General features: G+C 38.2%; 1 protein-coding gene across 3 annotated transcripts in view; it reads left to right on the top strand.

Annotated features, from left to right (window-relative positions):
* Positions 1 to 20,303, top strand: part of Lrch (Leucine-rich-repeats and calponin homology domain protein) — a 466,257-nt gene that overhangs the window by 282,672 nt on the left and 163,282 nt on the right. For all 3 annotated transcript variants that reach the window (XM_067151113.2, XM_067151112.2, XM_067151114.2), the window contains exons 5-6: positions 8,610 to 8,846; positions 11,319 to 11,483. In XM_067151113.2, coding sequence (XP_067007214.2) covers positions 8,610 to 8,846; positions 11,319 to 11,483 — 402 coding nt within the window. The remainder of the gene's footprint in view (positions 1 to 8,609; positions 8,847 to 11,318; positions 11,484 to 20,303) is intronic.

The following is a 20,303-nucleotide window of genomic DNA, read 5'->3' as shown; positions in this document are numbered from 1 at the left end:
GTGTGGCCAGTATCCAGTATTCGGGAGATAGTAGGTTCGAACCTACTGTCGGCAGCCCTGAAAATGGTTTTCCGTGGTTTCCCACTTTCACACCAGGCAAATGCTGGGGCTGTACCTTAATTAAGGCCACGGCCGCTTCCTACCAACTCCTAGACATTTCCTATCCCATCGTCGCCGTAAGACCTATCTGTGTCGGTGCGACATAAAGCAACTAGCAAAAACAAAAAAAAAGTTCTCTTGCTCTACATATTTGCACCACAATGAGCCTTATGGGAGAGGTAGACACAAATGGTGCTCTTGTAATTATGCCACCTGCTGGCAGACAATGTTGAAACTGTTAACAGTACGTCTATTATCCCCAAGATGGCATGTGCCGTAATGAGATTAAAATTGACATTGTCCTTCCAGGTGTACTAATTTTTTACCAGCCGTGTAGATTAGCCTCTCTTTGCATTAAAACAGTTAATTGTTTTGTATAATTGTACAAGTATCTGAAATTCACTTGACTTTATTCTGTATGGATTATGTTATGACACATACACGTGCAGTAGCACTCATAAGGGACTTTAACTCAGCAGTGGCTGATGAACGGGGATGCACACTCAGATTAATATTATATAGCATGTGACTCTTATCAGCATGGGGTTTAAAGTTTAAAAAATTCATATTCATTTCAGTTAATAGAGCCTCTAGCAGATAATTTAGTCACTTTCAGTTAGCAAGCTGTTCCTTATAACATGGCTGTAATTCAATTTGCTTAACTTGAGCAGTTTGTGGATTCTTTTAAAAATTTGGAAGATCAGATTGTATTCCAGTGCTGATGAAAGAAAAGCACATAAAGGTTTCTCTGTTAGACACTATAAAAGACTCTTTTTAAGCCTTGTCAGGCCCATGAATAATTCACATACAACCAATTTTTAGTGCCTGAGACAGTCCTAATGGAAAATTGAGAAGCCCAACATATTTTTTTTAACAGTGATTTTAAACATTTAAAATTATTTTAACATTGAAACTTACCCTTTACATATTTGAAGTCTCAATATTGGATCAAAATAAATCCTGGTGATTTCTATTTCTCATTCTTTCTATTTCATATGGCATGATTCTGAGAATGTACAATTAATTTTAAAACTTAGAATAAAAAGATTAGATATGTATTACATAGCCAATTTCCCATTTCGTTCAGCTCACTGGTTAATAGGGATGTAGGCAGAGAAAGTTCGCGCCAGATAGCGCCCGTGTAGTACCGGGTAAGTGCAAGGCGATCGTCTTTATGTTTCTCCCACTCAGCTGTGAGAAATGTACGGATTGTGACTGAGTTTTCTAAGCAATAGCTGATTATATCTTCTCTAATTTTACTCCAAGACTATATTAATTCATTGTACAGATATATCCCCTTGTATATTATGGACGATTTTTAGCGTTTTAAGCCTTAAACAGCTGCAAAATGAGGTACGGAACAGAGGTGCTAAAATCAGCGGGAGGAAGGAAGAATTAGTACACCGGTAATTACAAAATTCTAATACGCTTTATTATCTAAATAATGAATAGGAATCAGCATGCCTTTTCCTAAAGATTACAATTTCTTGAGTATTGTACATTAATAAAAATATAAATATACCTCCACAAAACTTAAATCATAAATGGCTTACATGAAACTGCAGATACAGCCTTGTCCACCACCAAAGGCATGTAAATTTCTTGAGTTTCCCAGTGCCAGTTCCTTTGAAGATTTGACCATCAGCCATAAGGTGAAAATCACTATCACAAATATGCATTTGATCTATTATTTTGTTTTCAGAAAATCGGAAATAGATGGAGCACCTGTTTTCAACTACAAATCTGGTGACATTATAGGAGAGGAATGTGAATGTGTTGCTGGAGCAAGCCCAAGGCATGTTGTAAGCATATTGCTGCTATAAGCTATGCGTTAGAGCACTTCTCCAAGAGTGGTACTATTCAGTGTTCTGAAACATGCACCCAAAATTTACAAACTTTTTACCATCCCCCTACCAAACAATTGAGGCCAGTTAGCCTTATGAAAGTGGAATGTTTGCCCTTGGAACAAGTTTTCCAGGAACCCTGCCATGATGTTAGGCCTTTGTCAGGAATTAATCAGCCTGGATATCAGCAGTATGTTGAAGGTGTTGTGAAAAGTTCCTAACATAAGATTGCTTTTTCTTTTGCTCTCAGAAAAGAACAGACCAGCTGCTTTGATGTCATTCATGACCACCATTATGGTATGGATCGATGTGCGACACAAGCTGAAAATCTTGTAAGAGTCAATGATGAGGAAAGGAAGAAAATTGAGGAAAATACTAGACAACAAGAGCCTCCGTGGCTCAGACGGCAGCGCGTCGGCCTCTCACCGCTGGATACCGTGGTTCAAATCCCGGTCATTCCATGTGAGATTTGTGCTGGACAAAGCGGAGGCGGGACAGGTTTTTCTCCGGGTACTCCGGTTTTCCCTGTCAACTTTCATTCCAGCAACACTCTCCATTCTCATTTCGTAGCATCTATCATTCATTAATATATCACTTTGGGAGTGGCGACCCCATCGTAATAATAGCCTATATATGTTTCATTCATTACATCCCTGACCCGGTCAATGACTGGAAAACAGGTTGTAGGTTTTCATTTTTCACTAGACAACAATTCCAGCAAAATCTATGGTTCAAAGAGAGGAAATATCGTTTGACAGCAAGTAATTTTGGGAAAATCTGTCACTCAAAAACTCCTAAAGCCTTAGCAAAATCCTTATTCAAGGGAAGTTTGTTTTGCTCCGGTGATATGAAATGGTGACTTCAAATAGAAGACTCAGCAAGGGACAGGTATTCTCAGCTAACAGGTCACGTAGTCCAAAAATGTAGCCTCATTATTCATCCTACCAGACATTATCTGGCAGCATCTTGTGATGGATTAATTGGACAGGAGAGAGTCTTGGAGCCAAGTAATAAAAACAAAGGAATTTCAATCAAATTTGTTCCATACTTGGGAAAGAGTAGTGGTGCAGTGATACTCAAGAAAAATCACAACCGTTACTTCCAAGTGCAAGGCCAGCTGTTTGTTACAGGCAGACATTATTGTAACTATTGTATACACTGCTGTTGACATGCTAGTGTTGGAAATAGAGGGAGATGACATTTTCATTCATGAAATGGTGGCAAAATTACACAAGTTTTTCTATGAATATTTTGTTCCAGTCATCCTAACCTGACATAATGGTTTTCCTGAAATTGCATAACATAAAACATACAAATATTATCCTCCCTGAAAGACAAATTTTACTGACATGCAATTTGGACTGCAGTATTTTAGCAAGTCCTATAGCCTATTCTATGTGTATTCTTTTAGAGGCTATCCTCCTTGTTTCAATGTTTTCTGATGGAACAAACTGCCTTTTGCCTTTCAGAAATGGTGGGATATTTAATGTTACACCTTTAGTACATAACAGGTCCTGAATGTTGAACCCCCTATCTGCCATAACTGAATCTCCTTCTTCCAAGAGATCCAACATTCCTGATCTGATAAATAACTGCCTATCTGATATTGCCCCACCATATGCTTCAGATATGAAACTTATGAAACCAGACAGATTTATACCTATTAAGAGCTTTGTTGTGTTTGCATTTTTGTATGTAGAAAATGTAGCTTGCTCTGCTGTAGGGTTCTTGGGTTTTGCTATTATAATCTCAGTTGCATCAATTATAACTCTAGTCGAGGAGTATTTCTGTCTAAAAGCAAGGGGGCTGTCTTCAAGGACAGTTTCTCTATCAGGCCAGATGTTCAACTCTTAAAATTGGCAGTACATGAAATTAAACCAAACATTAATTATTCTCCCAACAGTAGTTGTATGGATTCTGAAGTTAAGGTCTAGTTCCTGGTCAGATTTGTTGGTCTTTAGCTTCATAACTGTCAAAAAGAAACACAGTCTGGGTTCAAGAGGGAATATCTGTAAATTGTATCTGTTTTCTCCCAGAACAGCAAACACTAAATTAAAATGTTGGATGTCTACAAACCCTGTATAAAGCAATACAGCATAAGGATTATCCATTATTTGTCAACAACCAAATTACCTGTAGTATTTGTCTGAGTACTGATGTCTTTGAAAATGGGAGTAACAAATGTTACATTCACTTCTTCTGGTATATTCACGATTTCTTCCCGTACTTCAATGGAGATGATTTCTGCAGATTCCGATATTGTAGGCTTATCGTGTTAATCCGGCAATTTTCTGATGTATAGCCTCTCCCTTGTTTTTGTTGTGTTTGTGGTCCACAGAAAAAGCGATGGAACAGCGCCCAGTTTTAATCTTGCTCTCTCACCTTCAAACACAAACGCATAGATTCGGTGGTTGTTATCAAAATGCCTAATCACTTTATAGGTACAAAATAGGAATTCCCTTCGTAAATCGCACTTACCCAACAAAGTTTCTGTGAAGTCTCCGGGTTGAAAATGATGGGAACACATTTTAATATTTTCGGTCAGATTCTTCTCTATTCTCATGTTTGGACCCGTATTGAAATTTGCTATAATTTGCATACAAATTTTTATTTTATATTTTTCTATTCCACCTGTTGTTAGAAATTCATTTTACTACAACACTACATTAAAAGGGACATGTTTCGCTCGGTTTCCAAGCATCCTCAGCCTTTGTAACTTATCTTAAGGTTAAGACCTCATCATCATCATCATCTGCAGTTTCCAGGTGTTGGCTGGATCTGCTTTTTATTTAAAAACCTACAACCTGTTTTCCAGTCTATGACCGGATCAGGGATGGGATGAATGAAGCCCCCAACTTGCAGCGAGGATAGGAATTGTGCCTGCTGCCGAGGCCTGTCACACTCCTCTGGGGCAATGATTAATGACTGACAGATGAAATGAAATGATAGTGGAGAGTTTTGCTGGAATGAAAGATGACAGGGAAAACCGGAGTACCCGGAGAAAAACCTGTCCCGCCTCCGCTTTGTCCAGCACAAATCTCACATGAAGTGACCGGGATTTGAACCACAGTATCCAGCGGTAAGAGTCGGCGCGCTGCCACCTAAACCTTTCATAGTTAATTTGCTTATAACTTATTTGTACTTAATTATGATTCTAAAAACTAAGTGGTAAAATATGTGAACGTAGGCATTATTTTGTAAACACAATGGACAGTTTAATAATTTAAAATGGCAGTGCTAAAATTGGGATAGGCATTGATTCTAATAACACTGATGTCCAGAACACAGTAATATCCTCACAGTAATGAGATTTGGCTAAAGTTCCCAAGTTCTTTGTTTTTTAAAAACAGTTGTTAGTTGACTTCTTATATTGTATACATTAAAATTTGAGTCATATATCCTGTTAAAACTCAATAGTATCTAAAGCTTAAAGTCTTAATATGCGTGTCAAAGAGGTTGGAAATATTCTGCATCATGTATTTGTTTGAGGCATGCTTCTGTAATTTATTAATTGTGAACGATAAAATGCAACTTGTTGGCAGTTTCCTCGAACTGGTCTTGATTTGACGAGCAGACTTTACATTAGAAGCAGTTCGTTTTTATGAGAGCTTGGTGAAAAGGGACGTCAATCTGAAAATCTTGAAATATTGATATATTATCCTTTTTCACAATCTTTAAGTGATGGTGCGTCCCTTTGACTGCTACTATAATGCCTCGCGGTGCTTGTTACATCACGGTAACTGCTTGCTTTTAACTATGACAGGTCTTAACCTTGAGATAAGTTGTAAAGGCTGAGGATGTTCTGAAACTGAGCAAAACATGTCCATTTTAATGCAGTGTTGCAGTAAAATGAATTTCTAACAATGCAAAATCAATTGTATTGATAGGTGTAATAGAAAAATAAAAAATAAAAATTTGTATGCAGATTCTTCTCACCAAAATTTTTCCTTCTAATGGCATGTAACCATTTCTTCCTCATTTCTTTATTTTGTGGAATCTGGTGAAACGAAAACGGGCTTCCCTGATTTTTGCAAAGAGGAACACTGCAATAGCTCAGCATAGTCACGAAAATAACAATTTAAACAACTTAAATTCGTGGATATTAGTGGCATGAGTCGTTGCCTATGCTATAATAGAAGGCCTGGACAAGCCGACACATTTCTGGGGGAACAAGGTAGTTTAGGCAATGGCCGCTTGGATCGCATTTATGTTCTGTTGTTCTCGAGTTCTGTCTATATCCTTACATTGAAGATTCATACAATAACGCGAAATAATATATTTTTATTATCATTATGTCCGGTGTGAATCAGATATAAATATATAAAACAACTTACACTTCATTTATTTCTTTCATTTTGCACTTGTTTATCACACAAGAATAAAGAATAGGGAACTAAACAGAAGTACTCACCCGATTTTTTCCTATTTCTATAATTTCAACACTTTTCTGCTTACAGGCTTGCTCTTGAATTTGTTTAATAAATCGCAGTCATTAACAACTTTCTTTGCATTATTATCAAAAACAGATCTGAAAAATTTTGTAAGTATAACGTATGTGATGTGTGCTTGATCACAGTCACGGCACTGAAAGGTCTCTAAACTTTGGGCCGGTAAGGAATTTCAGCTTTCGGACAAGGTTACATTTTCTGAGATATCCTAACGCCCTCGTTGTAAATATTAATACATTTTTAAGAAGACAAATTTGCGTGAAGGGTAGTGTAAAGCTCCCGGATCTTGAGTCCTTATAAAGCACATTAGTGGAGTGTCCGTTGCACAAGACGACAGCTGTCCCAAACAAGATCCACAATTTTTCTTCTCCTCTGCGATCCTGACTAAATAACTTCCAACCCCAGGGACTCTGAACTTTGGAGCGTGGGTTGGCGACCACGTGGCCCTTAGCTGAGTCCTGGCATTTCTTCCACTTACTTGCGCCAGGCTCCTCACTTTCATCTATTCTATCCGACCTACCTTGGTCAACTCTAGTTCTTTTCCGACCCCGACGCTATTAGGTTTCCGAGGGCTAGAGAGTCTTTCATTTTCACGCTCTTAGTGGTCCTTGTCTTCTTTTGGCCGATACTTTCATTTTTCGAAGTGTCGGGTCCATTCCAGTTTTTCCTATGATTAGTGTTGTATAGAGAAAGGTTGCCTAGTTGTACTTCCTCTTAAAACAATAATCACCACGACCACCTTGACGGTAATTTGGAAGTACATAACTAAACAAATGTTAAATGCATCTCAGCAACCATCCATATATTGCAAATCGTGATGTATGTTGTATGTTGAGTATTCAGCCCGAAGGCTGGTTTGATCCTCTACAGTTCCACCAACAGCTGTCACAGATAGCCTAGGTGTCACTGAAGAGGCATACTAGGGAAGTGAAGAGTGAGGTAGTTTCCCGTTGCTTTCCTCACTGAGCCAGAAGTTGCTACTGCATATCAGTCTGCCAAGCCCACTGAAATGCATGCACCAACCGACCCTATGAGCGATATTTTCACACCATTCATAACAGGGACTGGCTGCATAAGGAATGGCATTACTGGCATCGCTCATACCTCAGTCACTTTCATATTGTCAAAGCCAAGGATGAGACTGAGACAGGTCGATGAAAGTAACAAATTTATTCTAGCCCATACCACAAGACATAGTGCACTGTAAACACTACATCCTGCCAGCAAAGGCAAGCAAATCGTGATAACAAATACATTTTAAAAACGACAAAACTCTCCATATTTCATGTTAGATAAGGCCTTACCTTATAAAATGAAGTTTAATATGTTATTTTCTTCGCATAAAACATGTTGCAGTAACACACGTAATCATAGAATTCGCGCGTATAACAGAACATAAACGTGAACCTAGCGGTGGAAATGAGAAAAACTATTACCCCGCTTTAATGCAAGAAGTTGGCTTTCTGTCCAGGCCTTCTAGTATCTAGTAGGCTTTGCATGAGTACAGAGGAGACAAATGAAGAGCGCCTTGTGCTTATCCAGTACAACAGCAGTACGCTCTATCGGTGCTAGTTCTCTGCATCCCTATTGAACCAAATCATAATGTTTATTAGTTTGCTTAAAATGCACAATTTTTGTCACATTTGTTAATTTGTCAATTTACTTTACTCATAATAATTAAATAGTTTTTCTAGTATATTAGACACTCAGTAGTTATTAAAGTCCTAATTTCTTTCTTTCTTGTAAATAAGAACTTGTTAATCAAAATAATTAGTTTCACTAATAAAGAAACAAAATATGTATAAACATTAAATAAATTTATAATTGTATGGTACTGAGGGTAATTTATTTAATTTACACAATGCTGTTGTCATCCAACATCCTTCAAAATGTTTCTCTTGTGGTATCTTGTAAGGGTCTTCATGTTGCTAATCTGAGGAGGGGTTAGTAGTTGAATGACAGCTTATGTTGTAACACAGACCATCGATTCAAAAATAATTGTTACTAACAGACACACTTGTGGATGCAGACAAGGTTGCCACCATTACCTTGATCATGTTGACCTACTGAAAAATTCAGTAGATCAGAATTTCTGCCCTGTCTGGAATATTATTTCTTATCAGAAGTGTGTGTGAAATTGTTGATGGTCTTCAGTAGTTGTCTTTTCACGTTTGCTATTTTACTTTCAGATTTGTGATATGTTGTCATTTTGTTTTAGCTGTGTACCCGAGGGCGGGTGCATATTTTTAAGTACCTGGAAATACAAGCTATGAAAGAAGATAAGAAGAAAGGTTTGTTGAATGAGGACATACGTCGGGCACACCGGAAAGCTGGCCACCTTTCGGACCTCAGGTTCGCCAATGGTATTGCATCTGAACTACGGCAAAAACGGTACACTACAGACAGTGGTTATAGTACAAGTGAAGACAAGCGGTGGTCTCAAGAAATACGAGGTGTAAGTACAGAATTTTGCATCTTTTGAATTATGCTATTACAAATTATATGAAGCAGTTGTGTGTATTATATAGTCAGTAAGATTAGAGCAGTTTTCTGCTCAGTCTGAGGAAGAAAAAGAAATATTGAAGATTATATTACAGGACTACAGTCCTTGAAGAGCTGTGACATGTCTCATGATCTTTATTCATTCTTTCCTGTTGTCTGCTCTCTTCATCTCATAATCCAGCCATCTCTTCCTTGAATGTCCTTTCTTCTGGATTTCCTATAAGCACCTCCTTCACTGTCCTCTTCTCATCCATCCTTCCTGTATGCCCAAGCTATCTCAGCCATCTTCCTTGATTTCTGTTACCAAATTTGGATTTTGTAGAACGCCATCAACTCAGCATTTGTTCCAATATTCACCCACCTTTTGTAAATGCTAAACAATATTCAATATAACTCTGTGTCTCTTGTAGGATACCAACATTGTATTCCATTTCATTTTACTGGTACTGTTTAATCAGCCTTAACATTCAGGTCACATGGTATCAAGGAAGTTAAACCTCTTTATCTTTTGCATAATAGTATAAATTTCCTGCTTCTATTCTCATCTTAATCTTTCTGTGATTGATGATAATTAGTATTTAATCTTGGATATCTTCTCAAAATTGTAAGATCTGAATACGTTAGCAAATACTACCCTACATCAAAACACGCATCATCTCTAATGTGAAATAATCTATAGCATCAAGAGCAACATAGCAAACCGGTAAAAACTACAAATAATGTATTGATGGTCTTGCTATAATCAAATCCACAATTGATCAATGACTGCATCAGCTGTGTAACTTATGTAATGAAACATGGATGGCATACAGCATACCACAACTTAAAACTGGAAATACAATAAAACAGTAATTACTGGTAAAACAAAACTCTAATAAGATTTAATTTCTTCAATTAACACATAGTATTGCCTCATTCCTTACTACTGCAGGTGTTGTATATTCATTGATTGGCTTTGGAAGGACATACAGCTCAGTTATACCCTCACCCTGTGCATGTGCCACTGTCTAGGACAAAAAATTTACAATGCAATAATATATTTCATTGCAGCCAAAGGCCAAAAGATATTTACATTAATTAACATTAGTCATCTCTGCAGAAGGCTATCATCGATTCGCGCCAACAAGTACAAATGTTGGCATGATAACGTTCACAGCTCTTACCACAATGTTCACATACACAGTCCGTGTCTGGTTGATGGAATTTCTTTGTTTTACACAACTTATAATGAAATCCGTGTATTGCAAAGCGTATAATCAAGTGTCTGAGCTCATATCCTCCTCCTTGCCAGTCTTTGTAAATCATTGCGTCCGTTGAGTAAAATTCGCTCCATATGTCTCTCTTCTTTGCTCTTAATTTCTCTATGAACTGTAGATATGTTGATGTAGTTGGTAGCGGTAGGTGACAACGGAGAACCTCCATGTAGAAAGGTTCGAGAGTTAACTCATATACAAGCCTTGAAGGCGTATACTTCGAGACACTTAGTACCTTTTTCAGAAACGTAGCTTTCACTTGTACTAGTTGCTCGAACTGTTTCATTTTTAGATGCGACCATACAATTTCTAATCCTTAGGTGATCGCTGGTGACACTTTGAGGTCAAATAATTTCAGGGCTGTTTTGATAGACAGCTTATTCAAATTCTGTATGTCGTTGATGGCTCTGATTGCTGCATTTGTCCTGTCATTAATGTGGGTAGAGAAAACATTACCTCTAGTTTGTAGTGTGACTCCTAAATACTTGAAGTTCGATGCATTCTTTAGAGGTCTCCCATGTATATGAAACGCTGATGCTTTACCTCCTTTCCTAAATGTCATTGCTACTGTCTTTTCCTCTTTTAACTGAAGTTTAATTCTCTTCTGTCCACTTCACCAACGCGTCAAGTGTCTCTTGCAGTTTCTCGCTGGACCTCGAGGCAATCACGATATCGTCTGCATACATATATGTGCTTGTTTCTTCAGGGATTACTTCTATAATGTCTGCCGTAGCAATTATAAATAGTACTGGGCTTAGTGGATCCCCACGTAGTACACCGGTGGTTTGTTGAATTGGGTTTGGACTTCACTATTCTGTCACTAATTTCTATGCAGTTTGAGGCTCGTATGTTCTGAATTAGTCGTTTACAATGTGTAAAATGAGTATAAAATGCTTCTTAGATCTAATTATCATTTTTAATATAGTAATAAGCAAACTATCACGTGTCAATAATAAGGATTCTTTAAAATGCATGTATCAGAACATTTTGGGCTACAATAAACTGATATCCTCTCCTCATTTTCTGGTGATCCAGAACCATGGGAAGGAGGTATTCTATTCTATTTTATTCTATTCTATTCTATTCTATTCTATTCTATTCTATTCTATTCTATTCTATTCTATTCTATTCTATTCTATTCTATTCTATTCTATTCTAAATCATTCCCACAGATTGTAGCAGATGACATATGTCGCCTTAAGGGGTCCTGGCCACGTCAAGAAAGTGCACCTATACCAGTGAAACACCCTGATGCTAATGGTACTTGTAGTGGTGCTTCAACTCCATCAACAATCAGTCCTGGTGATAATATCTGTCTGGATGAGGAATTGGATAAGGTATACAGAGTATTTTATTTTACATTGCTTTCTTGTTTGAATGTTGTGTTAATCTGATTTATTACTGAATTACTTTGTATTTTTCCTGAAGTTTTGGACATGTATCACTTTCTGTTTCATCCCCTAGTATTAAATATATTTTGTAGACTTTCGAGAAGTATGAATGTGATTCATTTGTTGTAGATGTGACATTTTTTTTAGTCTGTAGGTATTATCCAAAACATTCAATCCAAACATAGAGTTGGTTCTTGAAGGATGTCACACCTCCGCCTGGATTAGTACTCAATGGTACCAGTTTTTAAGAATTTTTTTTACATTAAGATTTTACATGCCAGGGTAGATTTTGTTTTATTTAAGATGCTTTGGAACTTTTATTAATCTCTGAAGACAGTTAACATTGCTTGTGTGATTTTTAAAATTAATTTTTTCCTCCAATACCTGACTTAATTATGAAGGAAAAAGAAAAGGCTGCTGTTATTGAAGCAGAGACAGGAGATCACTACGTCTGTGGATCACTGGTAGAGCATCGGCCTCCAGATCCCAAGATAGCAGGTTCAAACCCGGCAGAGGTAGTTAGATTTTTGAAGGGCAGGAAAAAAAGTCCATTTAACACTCCATGTCGTATGATGTTGGCAGGTAAAAGGTTTACGCCGCAAAATTAATTAAAACTCAGGTATAGATGCCCAAGAGATTCAGTTTACTCTGCCATCTAGTAGGCCTGGTGTAAAATGGAATGGAATGTTGAAATTGACGAGCAGTCAAGTGGCATCAAATTAAAATGTCTGCACACGGTAACTGCGGCCATACAATTGTCATTAGGAGGCCAGTTGTAATGTGATTTGTATCATTCTTGATGTTGATCAGTGAAATACCTCAATAGTTGTTGCAATCCTTCCTGTTCCCTTGCTTATAGATAAGTGCAATTACTGCTTTCGTCCAGTCAGAAAGTATCTTATTAACATCCTCTATTTGTAACTAGTTCTCTGGCATCATTTAGTTCTATACCTCTCATCATTAAATTAATAGAAACTGAGTCTAGCCACAGGCCCGGAACTAGGGCGGGGCAGGGGGAGCACGTGCCCCGGGCGGCAGATTTCAGGGGGCGGCAAAATTTGAAAAGTTTAATAACAAATAATAATAAGTTATTTAATTTTTCAAAATAATAATACCACAATTAGTACTGTTTAATTTTATTTACTTCTGTTGCCCAGTTTATCAACTTTATTACACTGACACCGTATACCAAGTTATTTTCTTCATTATAAGACACGACACACGAATTAACGTACTTCATGGGTCTAAAGTGAGTCTTATACTGTTATGCCTACTACTGATATGAATAATTAGTAGCCTGAGCGCTCGGCAGTGGGGTCAGGGACACGAAAACAGTCTGACCTTGACGCGATGCGCGAGCATCTCATCTGCCTCACCCCCTTTCTCCCCATGCTAAACAGCACTCATCGTTGTCGTTATCGACGGCTACACATGCAGCCTGCGTTGACTGTTGTCTGCGTGTATTGATATGAACCGACAGTTGTTTTATTTTATTTGCATTTACTGTTTAGTTATTAGTGTTCGGAGCGTTGGTTAGTTATTCGTGTTACCGTGTACCATCGTTTGGAAAACGCAATTGTTTAGTACACTTTGAGCTGCGTTTTTATCAGTTTCCAAATTATGGATGGCAGAAAACGACTCAGTGGAGCCGAGTATAGAAAACTTGCCAAAGAAAAAAGGAAGAAAGAAAACGATGTGCTGTCACAAACACAATGTTAATGAAGATGAAGGCTGAAAAGGAAAATCAGGTAAGTAAATATTAATTTTTATTTCAATAATTAAATTATAGCACATTAGGGAAGAGATGAATTAATTGTGCCTTATCGGACTTTACGACTATTTTTTAATACTTCATTTTGTAATATATCATATTACTGATTGAATTTGAATCCTGGTTTTTAATATACACTGACTGACAGAGCAAATGCAACACCAAGAAGGAGTGGTTCGAAAGGGATGAAAGTTGGGGAAAAAACAGAGACGGCATGGACGAATAATTGATGTTTATTTCAAACCAATATGCAGGTTACACAATGCGCACGGCATCGACTCAGTAGGATGTAGGACCACCGCGAGCGGTGATGCACGCAGAAACACGTCGAGGTACAGAGTCAATAAGAGTGCGGATGGTGTCTTGAGGGATGGTTCTCCATTCTCTGTCAACCATTTGCCACAGTTGGTCGTCCGTACGAGGCTGGGGCAGAGTTTGCAAACGGCGTCCAATGAGATCCCACACGTGTTCGATTGGTGAGAGATCCGGAGAGTACGCTGGCCACGGAAGCATCTGTACACCTCGTAGAGATTGTTGGGAGATGCGAGCAGTGTGTGGGCGGGCATTATCCTGCTGAAACAGAGCATTGGGCAGCCCCTGAAGGTACGGGAGTGCCACCGGCCGCAGCACATGCTGCACGTAGCGGTGGGCATTTAACGTGCCTTGAATACGTACTAGAGGTGACGTGGAATCATACGCAATAGCGCCCCAAACCATGATGCCGCGTTGTCTAGCGGTAGGGCGCTCCACAGTTACTGCCGGATTTGACCTTTCTCCACGCCGATGCCACACTCGTCTGCGGTGACTATCACTGACAGAACAGAAGCGTGACTCATCGGAGAACACGACGTTCCGCCATTCCCTCATCCAAGTCGCTCTAGCCCGGCACCATGCCAGGCGTGCACGTCTATGCTGTGGAGTCAATGGTAGTCTTCTGAGCGGACGCCGGGAGTGCAGGCCTCCTTCAACCAATCGACGGGAAATTGTTCTAGTCGATATTGGAACAGCCAGGGTGTCTTGCACATGCTGAAGAATGGCGGTTGATGTGGCGTGCGGGGCTGCCACCGCTTGGCGGCGGATGCGCCGATCCTCGCGTGCTGACGTCACTCGGGCTGCGCCTGGACCCCTCACACGTGCCACATGTCCCTGCGCCAACCATTTTCGCCACAGGCGCTGCACCGTGGACACATCCCTATGGGTATCGGCTGCGATTTGACGAAGCGACCAACCTGCCCTTCTCAGCCTGATCACCATACCCCTCGTAAAGTCGTCTGTCTGCTGGAAATGCCTCCGTTGACGGCGGCCTGGCATTCTTAGCTATACACGTGTCCTGTGGCACACGACAACACGTTCTACAATGACTGTCGGCTGAGAAATCACGGTACGAAGTGGGCCATTCGCCAACGCCGTGTCCCATTTATCGTTCGCTACGTGCGCAGCACAGCGGCGCATTTCACATCATGAGCATACCTCAGTGACGTCAGTCTACCCTGCAATTGGCATAAAGTTCTGACCACTCCTTCTTGGTGTTGCATTTGCTCTGTCAGTCAGTGTATTAGATGACGTTGAAGCTGGAGAGGAAGGTAAGCAACATGTCGAACTTTGCAAGAAACTCATTCCTATTGGTGAAGCGAATGAAGATGAATTATCATCTCGTCCAGACCCTACAACTGGTCTTGAAGAAACATCCGAGTTTTCCTTTGATTTTAGGGATCCTGGTTCATAGCCACAGAAGTTTTCAGATTCTGAAAGGTGTTACATAACAAAAATGAGCTTTGAAAATCTGATTGAGCCAAATTTAAGTAATAGCAGCAGAGAAGGACATAAGTTAACCAAAGATTCGTTTGATAAAGTTCTCAAGAATGGAGAAAAAGTAAAGAGATCATGGTTAGGCTACAGTGAAAGTAAGAAAGCTCTATATTGTGTTCCCTGCAGGCTGTTTTCACACTTAGCATCAAATCAAGTGCCTCCCTTAGCTAAAGAAAAAGGACTTACAAATTGGAGAAAACTTGGTAAAAATTTGCCTCAACATGAAAATTCATCCATCCACAAACTTTCCTTTTGTTTGTGGAAAGCTTTGGAATCTTGTTTAGGAAAGAGAGGTATTGATGCAGAACTCCAAAACCAGATCCATCAAGAAGAGTCTCACTGGAAGGCGGTATTGTGCTGCATTATCGATGCTATTCTATTCCTAGCAAAGCAAAGGGAGTTCATTCTGAGGAACTAAAGAAAACTGTGGTTTCAGTGACCCATCCAGTGGAAAGTTCTTGAACACAGTAGAACTTATATCGCATTAGAATGTCCCTCTTCTACAACATATTGAGCGGCGTAAGAAAGGGCAAATCTCGTATTTCTCACATAAAATACAAGATGATTTCCTTGAAATTATTGCCAATAACATAAGGCAAAAGATAATACAAGACATTTTGGATGCGAAATATTATTCCTTAATATTCGACTGCACTCCGGATATCAGCCACAGTGAGCAAATGACTCAAGTAGTTCGTTACGTCAAAGCAAATATATCTGAGGTAGAAGACAGTTTTATTGATTTTTTTCCCAGTTAGTGACAAAACAGATGAAGGTCTCAGCCAAGAAATCCTAAAAAAATAGACAAAGATGGACTAAACTTAGAGAACTGTAGAGGCCAATCCTACGACAATGGGGCAAATATGGCCGGGAAGTATAAAGGAGATCAGTCCAGACTACCGTACTTCAGGGGAACGAGCTAGCATATTTTGTCTGATGTGATGCTCACTCCCTCAGTTTAGTTGGTGGTAATGTGGTCAGTGCTACTATTGTGGCTCAGAATTTTTTCGAAACTTTGAATAGTATGTATTCTTTCTTTGCGGTTTCAACTTCACGCTGGGAAGTTCTCCGAAAGTATGTGCCACTGACATTGAAACCTGAAAGCAATACAAGATGGTCTGCAAGATTAGATGCGGTCAAAGCTGTGTATAAACATTACGGTAAAGTTGTGCAGGCTCTAGAGGATCTTAAAAATCATGATCTCTCAACACCTCAAACTAAGTGTGAGGAATATTGGGACACTTGAATTCATCGTTTTCACATGTTTTTGGCATGCTTTTTTCAAAAAGATCAATCATGTCAATGAGTTTTTGCAAAGAACAGATGTAACAGTAGATTTGGCTACCCGGAACCTTCAAAGACTTTTAACGTTCTCGAAGTCTTGCAGAGAGTTTGCTCCATCTGAAGCCATTACTGAGGGTAAATTCTTAGCAAGCATGAGTGATCTACCATCTGAGTTCTCAGAAAAAGACAAAGAAAAAAGAAAAAAATGTCTGAGCTGTGTGGCAATGAAGCTCCGACAAGTACTGAGAATGTGTACCAAGTAGTTATGCTAGAGGTTATTGACCAGATGATTACGGAACTCAGTGACAGGTTTAAGGCTTTGGACAACATAAACAGCAAGTTTGGATTTTTGAATGCAGTTCGAATTAAAGAAATGCAAACAAAAGATCTAAAAATGAAAGCAGAAGAATTGGCAAATATCTACACTGCCGATCTCAACAATGAAGAATTTAAATTTGAAATATAAAGTTTCAAGCACCACGCTTTATCAGTTGATGGAAATTTAAAGGGAGCCACATCAAGAGAAATGTTAAGTCTTATTTATAAAAATAAACTAGAGGAAGGCTACCCTAACCTTACTACTGCACTGAGAATGTTCCACATGTTGTCAGTTACAGTTCCATCTGGAGAATGAAGTTTTAGCAAACTCAAAATCATCAAAAACTATATGAGAAGTACAATGGGACAGGAGACTCTCTAATCTAAGTATAATATCAACTGAACACAAACGAGCATCCCTTATCAACTTTGATGTTATCGTCAGTACATTTGCAGCTAAGAAGGCTCGAATAATTCAATTTTGAGGTACAATACATAACAAATTTTTGCGTAGTTACAATTGAGTTACACTACAAAAAATTATTTGTAATAGTCATATAGAAGTGTTTTTCAATACAAGTGTAATGTATGTATTAATATGTATAAGTATATTAATATAAGTGCTTTTTCATAAAGAAAACTTCTTAATAGTATACATATGGTGTGTAATTTGAATTGCCGCAGCTAAAAATATAGCTTACGGAGGTATTATATTTTAGCCGTATTGGCAGGGGGAGGGAGGGGGTCGGGGGATGGAGGGCGGCAAACTGATCTTTGCCCCCCCTGACAAATCTCCTAGTTCCGGCCCTGTCTAGCCATCATCGTTTTGGTCTCTCTCTGTTTCTCTTACCCTCCATGGCAGAGTCCATTATTCTCCTAGGTAACTTATCCTCCTCCATTCGCATTATATGATTCCAAACCATTATTCTCGTCATTATTCCGTATTGAAAATAGCTAATCACAAAGTTTACACAACGAGTGATTTTAATACCGCCTATTCAGTACAATTTATTCCACTATTGTGCGGTCAAATACACATAGAAATTACCAGAATTTTAAAGGTACATGTTTCGCCCACTATTTATTGGGCATCGGCAGCCTCGTTCAACCTTAAAACACACACTGGTCTGAGAAATCTTAACAAATTACATAAAACGTATTGATGAACACTTACTGGTGTTGATACTGTGGTTGCGTAATGATTACAGCACAAACAATATTGAATAAAATAGATACATATACTTAAATCACTTTGAAAATTAAAAATTGAAACAGACTAACGCTGCAGATACATTAGGACATACGTTACATCTTGAGAATGAAATGGCAACATTGTTTACTACGGACATCCATGTTTACGTGAGGCATTTTCTGGTTACACGAAAATTGTCATTTGACCTACCCTCTTTTATTGGATAATTTTAGCAGTGTTTTCAACAAGTTCTTCAATGTTTTTTAGCGCTTCTCGACATACTACGATTTTTATCCAACATTCCAAGATGTCTTAATCTATACCGCCTCAAATTAGACAACGTATTTTCATTCTAATTTTAAATATTAGACTTCAACTTCATCAAATACTGTATCTTTTAATTGTACTATTCTTATCCTGTGAAGCCTTGGTTTTGATAATCTGTTCCCCAGGCATGATATATATTGTTGAGGCTTTTTATCAAAAAGATCCATTTCAGTGTCAGATATGGATTATTTTTAAAATACAATGTGACACAATTACTTGTAGACGAATGTTTTAATTTTTCAAATTGATTTTAGTATACGTATCTATTTTATTCAATTTTTTTTGTGCTGTAACCATTATGCAACTCCAGTATCAACACCAATAAGTGTTCATCAATACATTTTATGTAATTTTTTAAGATTCCTCAGACCAGTGTGTGGTTTAAGATTGAACGAGGCTGATGGTGTCCAATAAATAGTGGGCGAAACATGTACCTTTAAATTTCTGGTAATTTCTGTGTGTATTTGACCACACAATAGTGGAATAAGTTGTATTGAATAGGTGGTATTAAAATTACTCCTTGTGTAAACTTTGTGATTATATGATTCCAACACCGAACTGGTTAATGTGTAGTTTCATCAAACGAGTTCATTCCTCCTTTAGCTTTTCTCTCCTCATTCCAAGTACCCTTCTGCCGTTGTTCCCATCTGTTAGTACTGTGGCTACTCCTCATTGATTTTACAATATGAAACTGTACTAAAATGAAACACAATATTAAAATATTCATGAAATAAAATTCGGACTATGTATTCACACTTAGTACTTACCTGATAACTTACACGTACACTTATTGATGGGCGCCACCTACAAATAGATGTAATGATAGTAGAATGAGAGTCTTGAATATCTCTAGGGTGTGAGGTAATAAGCTTACTTTGACAGCATAACTTATAGGTTCTGAGAGAAGGAAATTGGCGTACAGTTTCTCTATTAAACTACTATTGAAATGAGACAGTTAATTTCTTTGATAATATACAAAATATATTCTTTAAATGCTGATTTCAATGAATGAGATTTACTGCGATAATTCAAAAGATAATATAAAACTCTGACATAACTTAAGGGAACTGTAGACATTAAATTTGAAATCCTCTTGACCTGACATTTAAAAGTTGTACAATAAATTTATCCCTCACTTGTTCACTTAATTGTACCTTCAACACTTTGAGTGTTATTACGAAGTATTCTTTTGAGTTGGTATCAGCTGTAGGTATCTCAAGCCTAATTTGGTGATGTATCCTTTTAGTTTCACAAATGAGATATAGTATGGCTTGAAATTATTATATTTACACTTCACAATCAAATTTACAAGTAATTCACTTATAACTGTTAGTCTGCATTACAATGACTCACTATTCGGCTGTCATCGAACTGACACAAGAACTCAACCGAACACACTCTGAACGTATAATCCATTTGGTCACTGACGATTATGTATCCATATCACTGTTCCCTATACGTCTCCTTCCAATTGACTCCAATTGACTTCATGGCAAGTCTCTCCATTCATCTCCTTCCAACCAACTGCTTCTAACCAACTGAACTATCCAACTGACTGCCGCTATAGGATACAGCCCCTATGTATAGCCATTAGTTGACACCTGGTATAACACTGACGTCAGAGCTCAAAATAGATATGATGTCACTCCCACCCAGCTACAAATATTACATATTGTCTTGAAATAGCCTCAGGAAAATAAGGAACTCCCTAAATATGATCTCATCGCTAAAAGCATACAACGACAGAGCGATGACTCGACAGTTACTGTAACAGTACTGCACCCTGTGTTGCAATGTTTTAAAAGGTAGAATCACAAATAATATATCCATATCTGATATTAGGCATTAAGTCTCACTCTTCATAATTTTGATGCTAATGCACACACACACACACACACACACACACACACACGCGCGCGCGCCCACACACACACACACACACAATGAAGTGAGCGATAATTAATTAATACATAGCAAAATCAGATTATAGAATTGGATCAAACAATAATAGTTCTTCTACTACTATTACTACTACTACACAACAATAATAATAATAATAATAATA

The sequence above is a fragment of the Anabrus simplex genome, chromosome 7 (genome assembly GCF_040414725.1).
Source record: "Anabrus simplex isolate iqAnaSimp1 chromosome 7, ASM4041472v1, whole genome shotgun sequence".
Classification (NCBI taxonomy): domain Eukaryota; kingdom Metazoa; phylum Arthropoda; class Insecta; order Orthoptera; family Tettigoniidae; genus Anabrus; species Anabrus simplex.
This window is presented reverse-complemented; position numbering and strand designations above follow the sequence as displayed.